Source organism: Sorex fumeus, unplaced genomic scaffold (genome assembly GCF_029834395.1).
Source record: "Sorex fumeus unplaced genomic scaffold, SorFum_2.1 ptg000008l, whole genome shotgun sequence".
Classification (NCBI taxonomy): domain Eukaryota; kingdom Metazoa; phylum Chordata; class Mammalia; order Eulipotyphla; family Soricidae; genus Sorex; species Sorex fumeus.
This window is the reverse complement of record NW_026606065.1, coordinates 29,524,474-29,543,609: the sequence shown is the minus strand read 5'-3', so window position 1 is coordinate 29,543,609 and position 19,136 is coordinate 29,524,474. Positions and strand designations below refer to the sequence as shown.

Below are 19,136 nucleotides of genomic sequence, written 5' to 3'. Positions count from 1 at the left end.
TGCATTTGTCTGTCACTCATCTGGCCAACGTTCAAGGACAGGACAGGACGGAGGGGCTTAAGACAAATGTTTATGACAGGAAGGGAAGGACAGCTTAGCAAGCCTAACTGCTTTTCTTGCTCCAGTCTGATCTTTGCCCCCAACGGGAGGCTGTCTGAGGTCTGGGCCCCTGGAGGAACTTTAGAGCTGAGCGGTGACCTGGTCAGTCTCTGGGTCCGCATGGAGCAGCGGCAGCTCTCGGCTCTGTTTGATCCCAGCCCTGTGAGCAGCCCATGTCTGGCCACTGTTTGGGAAGCAGCAGGTAGCTGGGAGGAAGCTCGCCAAGGGGTCCTCTCTCCTGTGGACCTGGCCGTGATTTCCCATACAGATGAGACCCCCGTGAACTTTGGCCGAGGTCACCCGCACTTCCCGAAGTGTCCCTCGGAGGTATTACTTTGACGAGCCAGTAGTAACTGCACCGTGGAAGCGGGCACTACAGTTCCCAGGGAGGCGGCTGTTCTCTGCCTCGTGCTCCAGCGAGGGGCACCAGAAGTACCCATCTTCCTGGGACGGGCACCTCCCGGCCTCTCCTCCATCCTGTGAGGATTTCCCTGTGTCTCTTTCAATGCTTTGGAGCTTTAAGGGTAAAGAGAAACAATGATTTGAATTTTCCCCATTTGACGTTAATAGTGATTAATATTCGTATTTGTCTGATCAGCCGGTTAAGGCGCCAAGATGTTGGTAGTCTGCCTTTATCTATCCCCCTTTCTGGCAGGTGTAGGAAAGGAAAACACACTGTTTTGAGAAAACACTTCTATGCCTTTGTGGTATTGCTAAAGCATCATTTAGTAAGACAGAGACTGCAGGTGTCTGTAGAAAGATTAAAGAAATCCTTGCTTCAGGCCGGAGAGAGGGTACGTACACGGGGCAAGGACTTGCACACGACTGACCCAGGTTTGATTCCCAGTACCACACAGGGTCCCAGGCAAGCCAGGAGCAAGCCCTGAGCACTGCTGGGTGTGACCCCCATCCCAAAGAAAGAATAACCCATACTTGGTTTGAAAGGTTAAATGGCTCCATTCTTTCTTATCCAAAGGGTAAACTGATATTTGCTGATCATTCCTTTGAATTACATTTTCTGAAAACATCAAGTCCATGCTCTCTACCCTCCTTGGAGAAATGCCTCTGGGGCCTCTGGGTGTTTGCACAGGTTCTTAGGTGTTGGACTAGTTTGCTCTGAGCAGATGAGCCACCGCCTAGACATCAGTGCTGAGGCTTGTGAAAGTGGGTTTTCAGCCCAAGAAACTGCAGTGAAAGTCCATCAGAGCTGAGGCAGTGGGGTTGGTGTTTATGATTTCCACTCTGCATTCAGCTCTTTGAGTGCTCAGTTAGAAGGATGCTGATGAGTGCATTAATAACCACCTTCTTCCAGGTTGGGCACTGCACTGCTCTGCTCATCTGTTCCCAGGTTTCATGTCAAAAAACATGCTAGGATTGTCATGCAGTTATCAACTGGAAACTAAAACTCTGAAAGCTTACATAGGGTGTCCGGGGCTGGGAGACCACTCAAAGGGGTTGAAGGCATGTTTTGCATTCAGGAATCCAGGTTTGACCCCAAGCACTGCCTGGTCCCCTGAGGACCCCAGGGTGTGACCCCCAAAGAATACAAAACACAAAGACGGCTTATCTAGGCTAGAGGGTAATCTGGGCGCTTGAAACATTCTTGGCTTGCTCTGTGCTTTTTCCTCTAAGTGAGGGATTTTCTGTCTTAGTAACAAGATCACATGATGGCCTGGGTTAGCACTACCTGGCAGTGGCTTAACAAAGTTGGAAGAAGGTCAAGAGCCTCTCTGAGTGGACGTGGTTCTGTCTTCCCTGCCCTCTTAGAGTGGCCAGGTCTATGCCTATTTTCCCTGGATATGAAATGCTGCCATGTGCCTTCTTTCATGCTCACCGGACATCTCTGTAATCTCTCAAATAAATATTCCCTACACCGCCTCTCTAGAACTTTCTAGAATCTTAACATTCTCCCGTGCCATTCTTGTCCCTCTTGTGGCAATTACTTATTTGAAATTATTTAATTCATTAATTTTTGCTTTTTGGATCACACTCAGCGATGCACAGGGTTTACTCCTGGCTCTGCACTCAGGAGTTACTCCTGTTGGTGCTCAGGGGACAATATGGGATGCTGGGAATTGAATCTGGGTCAGCCGCGTGCAAGGCAAACGCCCTACCCGCTATGCTATCTCTCCAGCCCCATTTTTTAAAAATTTTAAATTAATTTTGTACCAGTCATTGTGTACTAGGATCTTTCCCCTGCACTTTCTGTCCCCCACAAGTTCTTTCTCACATGCTTTGTTTTTTCACTCCTTAGAAAGATAGACTTGACATAGAATTTCTCCTAGTTAATATATTAAGGATTAGACAACATGTTAAAGTCTATAGTTTTACTGTGCAGAGTCACTGTAGTCCCCCACCAATGTACCCACAGCCATCTGGCACCATCTCTGTGTCACCTCCAGTCTGATCTTCATCCCTCCACCTCCACCTGGTAGCATCCAGCATTTGATCGTCAGCTCCCTAAATTGGTGCTGGGGAGGTCCATTTGCAATTCTTTCTTCTTTTTCTTTTTGGGTCACACCCAGTGATGCTCAGGGGTTACTCCTGGCTCTGCACTCAGGAATTATTCCTAGTGATGCTCAGGATGCTGGGAATCGAACCCAGGTTGGCCGCGTGCAAGGCAAACGTCCTACCCACTGTGCTATCGATCCAGCCCCCATTTTTCTTTTTCTTTTTGGCCCTGATCCAGTGGTGCTTAGACTTACTCCTGGCTCTGCACTCAGGGATCACTCCTGGCAGTACTTAGTGGGGGACCATATGGGATGCTGGGGATTGAACCTTGTTGGCGACATACAAGGCAATTGCCCTGTGCACTGGACTATCTCTCCAGCTCCAACTTTGAAAAAAAAAATATATATATATTTATTTACTTTTTTAACCATATTTGGCAGTACTCAGGGACTCTTCCCAGCTGTGTGCTCATGTGTGGGGTCACTCCTGGCAGTGCTGGGGGTACTAGACAGTGCTCGAACGTGTATGCAAAGCATGTGCTCCAACCCATGGAGCAATCTCTGGCCTAAGACTGGGATTTTCTGCCGACTTCTTGTTCTGCAGTTCACTCTGATACCATTTTATTTTTCAGGTGTTACACATAATATTGCATTACTTCGGGAAGTGATTATCAACTCACGCTTCATTGAAGGCGACATCAACACTAAATTCCTCTCTGATGTATATCCTGAAGGCTTTAAAGGTTTGTATGCATGCGAGTATTGTAATGTATCAGAGTTAGATTTTTATGCTTCATTGCAATTTATGGGTTTTTTTTGTTTTGTTTTGTTTTCTGGTCTGAAATTTAGGTTTGTGGCCTCTATTCAACTTGAATCATCCATGTATTTTAGATATCTAGTCTATTGGTGTTCATGCATCTCGGTGCTTATGAGTGACTCATATGTGTGTAATTTGTCATTTTGCCGCATTAGGAATTCAACTCTGTAGGTGCCGGGTGAGTCCAGTGTTAAAGGAAACTGTGTAGGAGGACATTCATTTACCTGACTCTTTGGTTCGAAAAGTCATTTGGTCTGCATTTGTACCCGTCGCAGGCTGATGTAGGCATATTCCAGCATGCTTTAACGACGTGCTTTTTTAAGGATCGAAAGCATGTACTTTTATGAAAATTGGCATTGAAATTTCAGAGTGCTATTCACGTTAATGAATATGGAGGAGACTGAGAAGACAGGTTTTATGCTGGTAAGAGTTGAGTGTAATGAGTGGAAAATGAGATTTAGTGTTGCACAGTCATCCCGAGCGTTTCCAGGGAGGAGGAAATTTGTGCTCCAGGTGGGGTGTCAGAGAACAAGCCCTCAGAGAGGAATTGGCCAACTTGTGAGATTTGGAAACTGACCTGTCTTCTCCTTGACGTCATAGAAATGTCCTTCCAGGAAAGCCAGAAAGTTCTGCATCTACTTCTTTTTATTTATTTATTTATTTTTATTATTATTATTTTTTACAGTTGTAGATTTACAATTTTTTGTGCTTGGGTTTCAATTATACAATGATCAGATACCCATCCCTCCACCAGTGCCCGTTTTTCACCACCATGGATAATATCCCTCCCACCCCTATCCCCCCATCCCCCCTTGCCTCTGTGGCAGGGCAATCCCTTGTGTTCTCTCTCTTCTTTTGGGTGTTGTGGTCTGCAAAAGAGGCATTGAGTGGCAAACATGTTCAGTCCATAGTCTACTTTCGACATGCATCTCCCCTCCTGGGAGGATCCTCCAAACACCCTTTATTTGGTGCTCCCTTCTCTATCTGAACTGCCCTTTCCTCTAGGATACCCGGCTGGCCTCTAAGTTATGGAGTAATCCTCCTGGTGCTGATCTCAGCTATTCTTGGGTATTAATCTCATATTTTGTTACTTTATATCCCCCAGATGAATGCAATCTTTCTATGTCTATCCCTCTCTTTCTGACTCATTTCGCTTAGCATGATACTTTCCATATTGTACCACTTGTATGTAAATTTCATGACTTCATCTTTTCTAAGAGCTACATAGTACTCCATTGTGTAGATGTACCAAAGTTTCTTTAACCAGTCATCTGTTCTTGGGCATTCAGGTTTCTTCCAGTTTCTGGCTATTGTAAAGAGTGCTGCAATGAACAAACAAGTTCTGCATCTATTTCTAATGAAGTTTCGCTGTTTTCTCATAAATGTCAAGGGTGGTCTAGATTGGCAGTGTTTTCGTATCTAAGAGGCTCACCTCTGATCAGCTGGGATTTATTGGTTTGGGTCAACTCCAGGTAGTTGAGTGACTGAATGCATTTAAGAGCAGTTTCTTAGCATGTAGAGCACTGAGTTTTCTTAAGGCCCACTGGAGGTTACTAATTTGACTATTCTTTCAAAACTTTAATGTTGGGGTTCAGAATGATAATATAGCAGGCAGGGCAGTTGATTTTCATGTGACCTGGATTCAATCTCTGGCATCCCGTATGGTCCTCTGAATCAGCCAGGAGTAATTCCTGAGTGCAAAGCCAGGAGTAACCCCTGAGCATCACTATGTGTGGCTTCTCCACCAAAAAGTTAAAAAAAAATGAAACAACTTTAGTGTTAAAGGGTATTGACAATATCAAGGGAAATGAAAATTATTTTTTATTTGAGATCTTAAAAACTAGTGAATCATTAGATCCTTTTTCCTGAACTTTTTTTTTTTTTTGCTTTTTAGGTCACACCCAGCGATGCACAGGGGTTACTCCTGGCTCTGCACTCAGGAATCACTCCTGGCAGTGCTCAGGGGACCATATGGGATGCTGGGAATTGAACTTGGATCGGCCACGTGCAAGGCAAACGCCCTACCTGCTGTACTATTGCTCTAGCCCCTCCCTGAACTTTTTAATTAAAAACAACAACAACAACATTACACTAACACACATAATAAGGACCATTGCTGGAGCAATAGTACAGAGGGTAAGGCTCTTGCCTTGCATGTGGCTCACCGAGGTTTGATACCTTGAGTCCCACATGGTCCCTAAGCACTGTCACTAGTAATCCCTTAACATAGAGCCAGGAGTAAGCCCTGAGCACCACTAGGTATGGCTCCAAAATAAAACAAAACAGTACTGATTCTAAGGATGAAGCAGATAGCGAACACTCCTGAGCTAGAGGGCATGCCTTGCATGTGGAAGCCTTGGGTTTAGTCTGGCACTATAGAGTCCCCCAAGCACCATGGGGAGTGACCGCTAATCACTGAACCAGTAGTAACCCCTGGGTACCACCTGATAAAGTCCCTCTCACACATATAATATACAACTATAACCTGGTTGCAATTTTACACTTGGGTGATTATTTCATTAGTATTATTGTTGTGAAATCAAGAACCCTTTAATTATTTCCCTAGCAATAGAATGTCATTAAATATTTGTTGAGTTAATGAAAATAATTTTATCTATAGTATAATGAGAAGGGACTATGTTGGGTATTTTTAATTAGCAGTACATGGATTTAGATTGCCAATTTGTTTCATTGTGATGCAACATTTTAGACTCTTGGCCTTTCTGAAGTTTTCCTTGAAATGTATGGTAGAGGGTCAAAAAAGAAAGTACAGGGGTTAAGGAACTTTGCCTTACCTATGGCTGACCCAGTACTCCTGAGCACTTCCAAGAGTGATCCCTGAGCCATGAGTAGTAGCTGAGTCCCGTCAGCTGTTGCCCAAGCCCCCTGCCCTTTAAAAAAAATAATTATGGTACATTGTGTATTGGACCCAGGACTTCCATATACTTTTTTTCTTTGAATTTTATGTTTGAGTCTTTATTTAAACACCGTGATTTACAAGGTTGTTCAGAATACAGTTGTTTTGGGCATTCAGTGTTCCAACATTGAGCCAACCACCAGCGTGACCTTCCCTCCACCAGTGCCCCCAGTTTCCCACCCGCTTCCCAAGCCTGCCCCCTAAGCAGGCACAAAATAATTTATTTTATATTGCTTGTTGCAACATTCACCTCACATGGGCAGACTCACTGTCTGAGGCTGTACTGAGCTCTCAGGTACTGTTTGGGTGTCTGTGTCATTGTTTTTGCTCAGTAAACTGAGTGGGCATCTATACAGCTTTCCCATTGCTGAGAGCGGTTGTGAGCATTGCTGTGGTCCGACTGGGCGGTTATGACTGGGAGATTCACAACCTCTGCTCCAGGAGCTGCGGGGTTGCGATGGTTCAGTCACTTGCTGTGTTTCAGAGATTAGCCATGGATCTCAGCCACCTGGACACCCGAGGGAGTCGGGTGTGAGTGGGGTGCTGGGCCTTTTGGGGGGGCGGAACTCACCCTGCCTGCAGCCTTCCATAGCTCTCAGCCTGAGATTGGGCCTGCCTGTGGTGACTCCGGCTCGGTGTCTCTGTCCACATACTCTCATGCCGGCCCAGCTAATGGGTCTGTGACGGTGACGAGACAGGAAGTGGCAGGAGGACACTGTTGGGACCCTCTCGAGCTAAATTATTTTAAGTTTGCATGGATGTTCCTCTATGCATGGACATAACATGTTCCTACAAATAGCATATGTCTATATGGCATCATGTCCTAGTACCATGAGAAAGAATATGGGCCATTTGAGATTTCAAATAAGAGCTGATTATGTGTATTCATTGAACAACAAGAGAAAATGTTTCGAACTCTCGACTCAGAACATTTTACTTACGTAAAATAAGTATTGTTGGTTCGGGGAGATGGCTTGATGAGCTGAACATCCCAAGACCAAGAAATCAGCCAAATATTGCCATTTTCTATGGGACGGTTAGTATGTTGTTTTTGTTTTTGTTTTGGGGCCACACCCGCTGTGCTCAGGGCTGCTCCCAGCCCTGTGCTCCAGGGTGGCCCCCAGTGGTGCTCAGGGGACCCTGCGTGCCAGGAATTGAGCCCAGGCCTCCTGCATGCAGAAGCAGTGCTCAGCCTACTGAGCTGTCTGTCAGGCCTATAATGCATTTCTGTGTCTGAAAGAGACTTTTCAGCATGGACACCATGCTTATGAAAGACAAACACAATATAAAAAAAAATTGTTAGAAGCACCAATAGCAGTAATTTAAATCCAAGCCATCCTTCCCCAGGCAAGGAAACCCAATCCCAGAGAAATCAGTAAAACAAGGAAGCCAGTAGCCTAATGAAGCCAGGGGGTGAATATGGAGACCGCAGCTCCTGGTGCAGTGCTTACGCAGTGGGCTCAGGCCCATGACTCTAAACCCCAGGATTCCATCTGAGTTTGCTCTCCTTTGTCATTTTGCCTAAGGACTTTCAAGTACCACTGGTAGTTCCCGTTTTCGGTGTCTGCCTCTTTCTTGACCCCTCCTATGATTTTCATGGCCCTTTGGCCTTCTAGCTCTTGTTCTTCTTAGAGTCATTTTTCTCCTTTCCCATTTTGCCCCAGAGAAGGCCTTGGGTGTATTAAACTCCGCCATCGCTGATTGTCTGATATTTGTGCCTGAGAGACAGCAGGAGTGGGGACTGAAGCTAATCCAGGATCTTCTCCATATGTTGGAGGCTGGGTCATTTTGGCCCTTTGGGATTACCCATCTGCTGCCCATCTGTCCAGCTTTCCCAGATACTATTCAGAGGCAAGTGCCTGGTCGATTTTCTTTTTTAAGCATTAAAATTTTCTATTATGTGTTTTTTTATATCTATTTGTAGAGTAGGAGAGTATTACTAAATGTTCTTAAATTGAACTATGAAATGATTGTGCCTAAGATTTAAAAATAGGATCTGTCGGAATTGGTATTTATATTTATTAGATTTTGATGTTGTAAAGCTCTTTTTCAATTCTGGAAAAGGAATGGAAAGTGGGAAAGAGGTATTTTGTTTCTGATATAAAGGAAAAGATATAAAAAAAATATTTTAAGAAATGTAATTTCCGTCAACCTGTTCCAAACATTTTGGCCTTATTTCTCTATTGCTTTGCTCTACCTTTAAAAGTGTCACTATGATAATCGGCATCAAGAATTGCCTTTTGGGGGCGGAGCAATAGTACAGCTGGTAGGTCTTTTGCCTTGCACGCAGCTGACCTGGGTTCCATCCCTGGCATCCCATATGATCGCCTGAGCACCACCAGGAGTGAATCCTGAGTGTAGAGCCAAGAGTAATCCCTGAGCATTCCCAGGTGTGACTCACAAAGACAAGAAAAAAAAATGAATTTCATTCAAAGGAATTCAATGAGTAGGCTCCAGAAGAGAATAACAAAAAAAACAAACACTGTCCTCTCGTTATTCATCAGTTTATTTGAGCGGGCCCAGTAACATCTCCATCATGAGACATGTTGTTACTGTGTTTTAACATATCGAATACGTCATGGGTAGCTTGCCAGGCTTTGCCGTGAGGGCAAGATATTCTCGGTAGCTTGCTGGGCTCTCTGAGGGAGGCGGAGGAATCGAACCCAGCTTGGCTGGGCTGGCTGTGAGCAAGGCAAACGCTCTACCGCTGTGCTATCACTCCAGCCCACGAAAGAGAATAAGATACAAATATTCATTCTTCCTGCCCTTAAGGAGCTGACCATGAGCTGAAACACATAGTTTGGGGGCAGCCATGGGACAGACCCAGTAAGCACTGAGTGAAGATAGAGACCAGTTGTCTCAAGATGATAAACTAATCTGACCGAGGGAGTCTGGGATGGGGAAGAGCTTCTGCAGGGACTCTGTTCCACACATATGGGGGCCACATTTGCCGGGGCACCAGGGCCCCTACTGCTGTCCAGGACTGTCCCTCCCAGGCCACCTCCTGGACACAGTATCAGTGGTTCGAACTCAATCTAGGAGAAAACATTTACAAGACGAATGTTGGCTAATTCCGCCCCTGGTGCTTTTCTCCTTCTAGCATCCCAGCTGGCTGTTAAACATTTACCAGCAGCCCCCCGAATGTCTGACCTGATGACCAGTCTGTAGGGTCAGTAGCCAGAAAGAAAAGGGTTTCTTGCCTGGGGCGGAGGGCCCAGCAGAGCCCAAGAATCAGGCAGTGATCAGTTTTAGACCTGTTGGCAGGGACGGCAGATGACCGAGTTCACCGACAACATGTAGGGTAAGAACACTGAATGATGTCCAGTGAGAAGAGAAACAGATGAAAAGCCGTGGCTTCCAGGCTCAGTCAAAGGGAAAGACAGGATAGTCACTCCCGAAAGCCAGACCGAGAGCCCCAGGAAGTTTGTCCAAACATATAAGCACTGGCAGAGGTGAGACCGTGTGGGACTTACCCAGGCTGGGGAGAGCTTGAGCCACGTTTGTCAGTAGCAGGAGCTTCAGAGAAGGTGAAGGTTGGGGGGAATTGTTTCTCACCACACTAAGAAGACCTTGAGGTGTTGTTGAAAGATTCCTTGAGTTTCTGGCAGCTTCAGTGACAAAAGGAACTCCTAGAGGCACATCGAAATAAGATCTTTAAAGCTTCTAGAAAGAAAAAAAGTCCCATGCAAAGGACAAAGCATGTCATCATCTTTACATTCTGTTCACAGGAAATTGTACAACTGTGAACGGGAAGGTGATCCAAAGGTACTAAACCCAACTGAAACTGGCTTTTGTTGGCCAAAGAAAAGAGATTGGTTTTGGTGGGCAGAGTGTATGGGTATTCCTGGCAGTGCTCAGGGACAACTCCTGGCTCTGTGCTCAGAAGTGACCCCAGGTAGTTCCAGGGTTAAACTGGAGTTAGCCATGTGCAAGGCAAACATGCGTGTTTACATGTCCATTACTTACTCCTTTATTGCTTCTATAGCCTTTACAAAGAGAGGGTTTATTCTGTGTGGGGGTGAGGGGTGGAGCCATACCCAGCAGGTGCCCAGGGATCATTCCTGGCAGGGTTCAAGAACCATATGCAGTGTCAGGGATCAAATCCAGGTCGGCTGCATGCCAGGCAAGCATCCTGTCTGTTGTACTCTCTCCGGCCCCCTCTCACCTTTCTTTTTAATCATTTAATACTAAAATAGCTTCCCTCACAATCAGGAGCAAAACAAGATTTACTATAAAATTATTACTTTCATTTATAATCTTAATTAATCACCTTAAAACCTTAATAATAAGGTTTTAGAGACAAAGTAGTTGGTTTTGATATATTTATGAGAAAAAATATTTTTAAAGTTTATTTATTTATTTTTTGCTTTTGGGGTCACACACTGGCTCTGCACTTAGAAATTACTCCTGGTGGGACTCAGGGGACCATATGAGGTGCTGGGGATTGAACCAGGTTGGCCGTGGGCAAGGCAGCACCCTACCGGCTGTAGTAGAAACAAAATCTTTTTCTGACGAGATCAGATGCATTTAGGGTGGTATGAGCATATACAAAAATCTTCTTTTTCTGGATGTGATTCTATTCCCAGAAAACCCAGAACACTCCTTGGCTTCATTAGCAAATTTGACCAGGTAGGAGGCTGGAAGTGAAGTATGCAGAGTTAACCTGGAAGAGTCAGTTTGGAGTGGAAAATGAAACCAAACTGCTCATACTTATTGTTATTAATATTAACTGTATTATCTTATAAAATTATAGAGAAAAATTTGATAAGGAAAATTAGAGCACCTGTCTGAAAATAACTTTCGAGGAATTAGAAATAAAAACCCAAGAGATGGAAAAAATACGAGCTGACTTTTTTTTGGGGTGTGTGTGTGTGTGTGTGTGTGTGTGTGTATGTATGTGTGTGTGTGTGTGTGTTTGGCGTTTTGGGTCACACCTGGCGATGCACAGTAATTCCTGGCTCTGCACTCAGGAATTACTCCTGGCGGTGCTCAGGGGACCATATGGGACACCGGGAATCAAACCCGGGTCTGCTGCGTGAAAGGCAAACGCCCTACCCACTGTGCTATCGTTCCAGCCCCTAAAAAAATACTAGCTGACTTTTGAGGACTCCCAAAGTACTTGAGTGCTCATCTTTTTTTTTTTTAATTTTATTAGTGAAACACCATGAGGTACAGTTGTAGACTTACAATTTTTTGTGCTTGAGTTTTAGTTATATAATGATCGAGTACCCATTCCTCCACCAGTGCCCATTTTTCACCACCAATGATCCCAGTATTCCTCCCACCCTCCATCCCCACCCCCCCACCCATCCCATTCCGCCTCTGTGGCAGGACATTCCCTTTTGTTCTCTCTCTCCTTTTGGGTGCTGTGTTTTGCAAAAGAGGCATTGAGTGGCAATCATGTTCGGTCTATTGTCTACTTTCAGCGTGCATCTCCCATCCTGGGAGAATCCTCCCAACACCTTTTATTTGGTGCTCCCTCCTCTATCTGAGCTGCCTTTTCCCCTAGCATGTGCCACTGGCCTCCAAGCCATGGAGTGAACCTCCTGGTACTTATCTTGGCTATTCTTGGGTATTAGTCTCCTATTTTGTTACTTTATATTCCCCAGGTGAATGCAATCTTTCTATGTCTGTCTCTCTCTTTCTGATTCATTTCACTTAGCATGATACTTTCTATGTAGTACCACTTGTATGTAAATTTCATGACTTCATCTTTTCTAACAGCTACATAGTACTCCATTGTGTAGATGTTTGAGTGCTCATCTTAAGTTAATGAACCTTTTTATCATCCCAATAGTGAAAACATTTACTTCATGCTTTAAAAGTTACCTGCAGGTCCTGAAGTGACAACACAGAGGGTAGGGCGTTTGCCTTGCACGCGGCTGACCCGGGTTCAATTCCCAGCATCCCATATGGTCTCCCGAGCACTTTCAGGAGTAATTCCTGAGTGCATGAGCCAGAAATAACCCCTGTGCATCACCGGGTGTGACCCAAAAAGAAAAAAAAAAGTGACCTGGAGAAACTTCTGAGAACATCAGGAAAATTGTGAAATATATTATAGGAAAATTGATCTTCCTTATGGTAAAAGGCATTACCTCTGACTGAATAACCTGATATAAACAAATATCAAGTCTCTGAAGGAAGACCAAACTGCTAAATGGGTCGGGTATATCAGCACAGTGGGAGGGGGAACGCAGAAAAATGAACTGACATAGGAATTTTTTCCTCTAACAAAGTTAAACTTTTTGTTAGTTTTTGGGCCATACCCAACTGTATACAGGGCCAACTCTTGGCCCTGGACTCAAGGACCATATGCGGTACCTGGGATCCAGCCCGGGTAGACCGTGTGCAAGGCAAGAGCCCTCCCCACTGTGCTATCACTCCAGACCCCACACGTTAGGCCCTTGATTATGCCAGACACAAAAACGAAACTGCAGATAAAGATTTAATTATGAAATATGAATCAGTAAGAAGAAATCCAGCCAGACCAGGGCTTTTATCGAGGAGAGAACCAGAGGGTATGTGATAGTAGTAGGGGGCCCTCGAGGGCCGGGGTAGACATGTTGACCCCAGGCCAGTGGGGCCGCGAAGTCTTCTGCATCCCTTGCTGGTCCTTGAGGAGGAGGTGCTGAGGCTGGGAGCATGCTGAGAACATGCTCCAGAACTGTTTGGTTATGTTGCGTCTCTTGTTCACTCGCCAGCAAGGACCGGCCGCCTGTGGTCTGTAACAATAGGTGCGATCCAGAACGCCGTATTGCAAACCAGCATGCGTGCTCTGGTATGTTCATCACTGATTCTGGATTAGACAAATGAATGGGGAGTAGTCGCTGGGTAAAATTTCGAAATCTGTTTCAGGATCAATGAACGGATTAAAGTCGACGTGTCCCATTGCAGTGGGGGTGTGATGGGTGTTGATGTTTTTGGGGAACTGTGTTCTCATTCTTGTCCACGTTGGTCCAGATGTTCATGGTTTCTTAGACCTGAAGAAACTCAGATTCTGCATCTTGCAGTTTGGTAGGTTTTGCCTGGCAGTTCGTTCGCCCTGCACCCGGAAGCATGGGTTTCTCCAAGAGTAAGCTGCCCAAAGAATGACATTCTGCTGTGTGAGTCATGGACCTGGCTGAGGAAGGTGGAAAGCGTTCCCGTATTTTGTCCTCATGGTTATGTCTCACTAAGGCTTTGTGCTGAGACTAAACCTTCAGCTCCAGCCTTGCTCTGGAAGCTGGCGAGCACCCCCAGTGCCCTAGACATTTCAGCATTATCATGAGAATAGTCTTAACCTCTCCCCCACCCCCCTCTGGGGAACACCTAGGAGTTCCCAGGCCATACTCTGACAGAGAAGACTGAGGTTCAATTTCTGAGACCTCTTTCAGGTCAGGCGGGGGATAGGGGGGCCGTTCATCCCCATCCCAGGGGCGGGAGGGGAGATGGATGCTTTCCAGGGCCTGTTTGAGTGGCTTACTGGGCCACCGAGGAGTCCTGGGTAATCCACCTTGCATTGGGAGCCCCCATAGGGGTGCTGCGGCACTCCCTGGACACCTCCTAGTTGCTGCCTGCCCCTTTCTGCACAGACCTGCCGCCTGAAAGGATTTCACTCCAAGAACAAATGTCCTCATCTCCTTGTGTGAAGTGTTTGCAGTTCCTTGGTCTCTTTTCAAATAAGTCCAGGAACAAAGTGTTTGAGTCGTACAGGGAGCACCTCAGAGCGCAGGAGAGGCTATACCCCGACGGCCCCACTGTGCCGCCCAGAACAGCATCGCCCTGGGTGCCAGGGTGGGAACCGGGCCATGAAGGCAGAGCTCTTGGCCGGTGGAGCAGGAATTCAGCCTCAGTGCCCCCGCGGTGAGGACTGAGGGAAGAAGAATGGCTTCCCTGCTGCACACACACACATGTGCGTACACACGCAGGCAGGCACACCCACATGTGTACACACAGGCGCAGGCATGCACACACAGTCATACAAATGCATACACACTTGCGGGCAGGCATGCACACATGCACACACACAGACATGCACACACAGGCACACACACGTACACACCCAAGCATGCACACACAGGCATGCACATGCGCACACACACACTTGCAGGCACATATGCACACATGCACACACAGGCATACACGTGCATACACACGTGCAGGCAGGCAGGCACCCACGCAGGCAGGTGTGTGCACACGTCCAAGTACACACGCTTGCATGCAGATACACAACATGTCCACATAGGTGCACATGCACACACAGCCATGCTCACATGCACGCTGGCAGGCCTAACATGCACAGTGCAGGCATGCGGCACCCGCACACACTCACCTGACGGGAGCCCACTGCTGCGGCCTCTTCCTGAGTCACGGGGACCCTCCCTTGCACTTGGTCCTTCCCTCACTCTCCGGCTGGGGCTGGGAAGGAGGGGAAGCCGCAGAGGCAGATGCAGGCCATGCCCTGGAATTATTCTGTGGGATTCCTCCTTGTAATTATGTCTTTGAAAAGTTGCCTCTCAACTTCAAGGCTTTGCGAAACACTTTCTTGTCGTGTGCCGTGCCGTTTCCTCCCCCTCGTGCATGCCCCCGGTGCCTGGTACCGTGCTTGGCGTAGCAGTGCCTGGTGGCATGCTTTGTTGAATGCCTGACAGCTGTGTGGGTGCAGGACTAACGTGTACGTGATTGATTGCTTTCCCTCAGGGCACAAGTTAACGGACACCGAGAGAAACCAGTTATTAGCAATAGCGTCGTCCCTGTTTGTGGCAGCACAGTTACGAGCTCAGCATTTTCACGGACACGAAAATTCAAGGTATGGAATATCTCTTACAAACGGAGTGAATGTGACAGAGTGGATGTGGGGCGCAGGTGGTGGTGGGGGGGTGCCTTGTGTTGTGTGCACATGACCCTAGTCCCGGCCACCAGCGGTGTCCCCACACTGGGACCCCTGAGTTCAGAGTCAGGAGTAGACCCTGGTGGGGTCCCAAACCCCCACAACCCCCCCAAAGAAACAAATAAAAGAAACAGGGGCTGGAAAGGCAGTTTTGGGGTTAAGATGTGTACCTTGCATTTCAAAACCCTGGCACATGCCTCCTGAGCACTACCAGGGGTCACTCAGGAGCACAGCCAGGAGTAGCCTCTGAGCACGGCTGGGGGTCACCCCAGAGCACACAGTCAGGGATAGCCTCAGAACACTTACGGTTCGGTCCCCAAATCAAACCAAACAGAATGAAGGAGCAGGAAAATACTGCTGATCAAATCAGTATCAGAACAAACTACAAAGATGTCTGACTGGTATGGGTCCTGGATGCTGTGTTTGGAGGGTTTGTGGCTCAGCTTTATTTATTTATTTATTTATTTATTTGCTTTTTGGGTCACACCTGGCGATGCACAGGGGTTACTCCTGGCTCTGCACTCAGGATTATCCCTGGCGGTGCTCAGGGAACCACATGGGATGCTGGGAATTGAACCCGGGTTAGACGCGTGCAAGGCAAATGCCCTACCTGCTGTGCTATTGCTCCAGTCCCTGTGGCCCAGCTTTAAATGGCGTTGCTTTAGGTTTTTTCTTTTCTTTTCTTTTTTTGGGGGGGTCATACCCGGCGATGCACAAGGGTTACTCCTGGCTCTTCACTCATGAATCACTCCTGGTGGTGCTCAGGGGACCAGATGGGATGCTGGGAATCGAACCCGGGTCGGCTGCGTGCAAGGCAAATGCCCTACCCGCTGTGCTATCGCTCCAGCCCGCTTTGGTTTTGTTCAAATGGATATCCCCCCTACTGGAGTTTGAGCATTGTCAGAGGTAAAAAGATGCTCTGAAACCTTCCAGGAAACCCGTCCAAGGAGTTAGTATTCGTTATTTCTGCTTGGTTGCTGTGTTAAACCTGAGAAACATTTGCAGGTGAATTTGAAAAACAATTTAAAAGGTGTCAGTGGATCTGGAGTGATAGGACAGCGGGTAGTATGTTTGCTTTGCACATGGTGACCCAAGTTCAATCCCCTGCATCCCTGTAGTCCCCTGAGCACTGCCAGGAGTGATTCCTGAGCACAGAGGCAGGAGTAACCCCTGAGCATCGCCATGTATTGCCCAACACACACACAAAAACAAAATAAAGCAGAAACAACAAAGAAAAGTGTCATGAAATGGAAATTTAGGGATGAAAATGAGCAGTTAAGCATATGCAGCTGTCCCAGAGAAGCTCATTTACAGGACACAAGACAGGAGGAAATCATGGGCGGGATTCCCGGTTGGTTCTGCAGTCTCCCTTCTGAGGGGGGACAGGCAGCTCTCCTATCTCTCCCTGCGGGTCTCTCCTGCCCACTTGCTATTCTCCTGTGTCCCAGCTCAGTGACTTCACTCTATTGTCGGCGACGTTCCCCTCTCAGCTCCCTCCTCCTCTGTCCGGTGCATAATCCTGTAGGTGTTGAAAGCCAAACCAACAAAGTGAAGTGATGCCGTGTGATTCTTGCTTTGCTGCTTTGCTCTTCTCATTGATGCCCCGAAACTGAAGTGGCCCCACAACAAGCCCAGTGTGTTCTAAGCCTGCTGGCTGCACGGGTCCTTTCGAGAAAACACCATCTTGCTTAACCAGAGTGAGTGTGAGCTTGGGGCTCCCCTGGCCCATCACTGCTGGCTGTGGCGAGGGAGTTGGAGTCTCACTTGGCTGCGGCTCCCGGGTCTCTGCCTGGGTGGGATGGCCCTGCCCCATGCCATCCTGCCACCATGCCTGCAGTTTTGCCTTCGGGCTGCTTGTTTGGGATGCAGAGCTTCCCGGCCCTGACTCACCACTGATGACCTGGGGGAAGAGACATCAATAACGCATCTCCAGTGCTGGGAGAGTGAGTGAAGAGGCAGCAGGGTCAGAGAGTCATGGAGTCAAAGTTCCTGTCAGAAATGGTCATTTTTCTTTGGATGGCTAAAGAAATGTGCTGGACATAATCAAGGTTTTTTTTTTTTTTTTTTTGCTTTTTTTGGATCACACCTGGTCATGCACAGGGGTTACTCCTGGTTCATGCACTCAGGAATTACTCATGACAGTGCTCGGGGGACCATATGGGATGCTGAGAATCGAACCTAGGTCGGCTGCGTTCAAGGCAAACGCCCTACCCTCTATGCTGTTGCTCCAGCCCCCATAATCAAGTTTCGTGCGTGCTGATTCGCAGGGACGGGTTGTCTCCCCAGAGCTGTCCTCGCCGGCTTTTGGTGTTTAATATTCCTTCCAGTTGCTGCAGGCGACTTGAAGCTCAGGTTGCCCATTGGCATAGGATCGGGGACCAAAGGCATTTCCCTAAAGACACAGACTCTGATGGGAGGTGTGGCCATGAATGGGGCAGCTCAGGAAAGCCTCAGGTGTTCCCTCTGCATCTTCTTAGCCTAAGTGCATATTATTCTTCTTCCTTATTGAGGAATGCAATCAGACAGGGCCATTAAATATAGTCATTAAATAAAAATTTACTTTTGGGGGGAAGGAGGTCTCACCCAGCGATGCTCAGGTGCTTACTCCTGGCTCTCCACGCAGGAATTATTACTCAGGGGACCATATGGGATGCCAGGGATTGAACCTGGGTTGACTGCATGCAAGGCAAACGCCTTCCCTCCTGTCCTGTTGCTCTAGCCCCTATAGCATGTCTTTTTATTTTTTTACATTTTGGGTCACACCCAGCAATGCACAGATGTTACTCCTGGCTCATGCACTCGGGAATCACTCCTGGTGGTGCTCAGGGGATCACAAGGGATGCTGGGAATCGAACCTGGGTTGGCCGTGTGCAATGCCCTCCCCACTGTGCTAGATCAGTCCAGCCCCTATAGTCATGTCTTAAAGTCACCTATTGGTCTTTAGAAGAGTTGAGTTAGAAAGTTGAAAGCATTTAGTGGGCGACAGAAGGAGGAAAACAGAATCCTGGTCCCCGAGAGAGAGCGCAGAGGTGAAGGCACTTGCAGTGACCATTACAGTGGTTCGAATCCTGACCCCAGCACTGCCGGGTGTGACCCAGGGCACTGAGCCCATCTTCCAACCACCACCAAAACAAACAAACAAACAAAAAAAACCCCCGCCTGTGGGACTTATGCTTAAGCAGGTGGCAGGCAGAAAAAAAAGACCTGCAGAATATTTTATGTGCTAACTAGTGATCAATATCTTGGTAATGCAGAACAGGAAAGGCTCAGGCGCGAGGAGATGCTGTTTTAATCTGACCGGCAGGGAAATGGGTGGCAGGAGGATGACCAGATGAGTAGATTTTGTGCAAGAACTGAGCTCAGAAGGCGGGAGAGAGTCGTGGGAGTACTTGGAAGAAGAACCAGTCTGAGAGTGGGTAGACACAAAGCCCGGGATGGCCAGGGCTGCTGGGGGAGTGGGAAGCTGCCGCAGGGTCTTGAGCCGGAAAGAGCCTGATACGTGACCGGAATTAGCCAGTTTCTTACGGAGTCAGGAGTCAAGGTTCTGGGCCTCCAGGCTGCTGCAGGGGCGTTGGAAAGTAAGGTGGGGCGTGCGAGTGGCAAATGCAGAGAAAAACTCTTGACCTTTGACTCTAAGCATGGCGGCCAGGGGTGGGGGTGGGGCGGGAGATGGAGGGTCATCGAACATAGAAGACCTCAGGCAAGGGCAGTTTTCAGAAATGTCAAGAATGGGAACAAATGGTACAGCGGGTAGGGCACTTGCCTTGCACGCAGCCAGCCTTGGTTTGATCTGCCGACCCCAGTTAGACCCCCAGTATCTCGTATGATGCTCCATGTCCCCCGGGGGTGATTCCTGAGTGTAGAGCAAAAAGTAACTTCTGAGCACCATTGGGAATGCCCCAAAAACAAAAACAAAAAAAAGAATAAAGGAAGGAGTGATTCAAAAAAATACGAGGCTTCACGAAAAAGTGGGAGGGGAGAAAT

At 47.4% G+C, this 19,136-nt stretch overlaps 1 protein-coding gene across 1 annotated transcript in view; it reads left to right on the top strand.

Annotated features, from left to right (window-relative positions):
- Positions 1-19,136, top strand: part of PCCA (propionyl-CoA carboxylase subunit alpha) — a 274,548-nt gene that overhangs the window by 147,290 nt on the left and 108,122 nt on the right. Inside the window, exons 17-18 of the mRNA XM_056109803.1 lie at positions 3,182-3,292; positions 14,963-15,071. Coding sequence (XP_055965778.1) covers positions 3,182-3,292; positions 14,963-15,071 — 220 coding nt within the window. The remainder of the gene's footprint in view (positions 1-3,181; positions 3,293-14,962; positions 15,072-19,136) is intronic.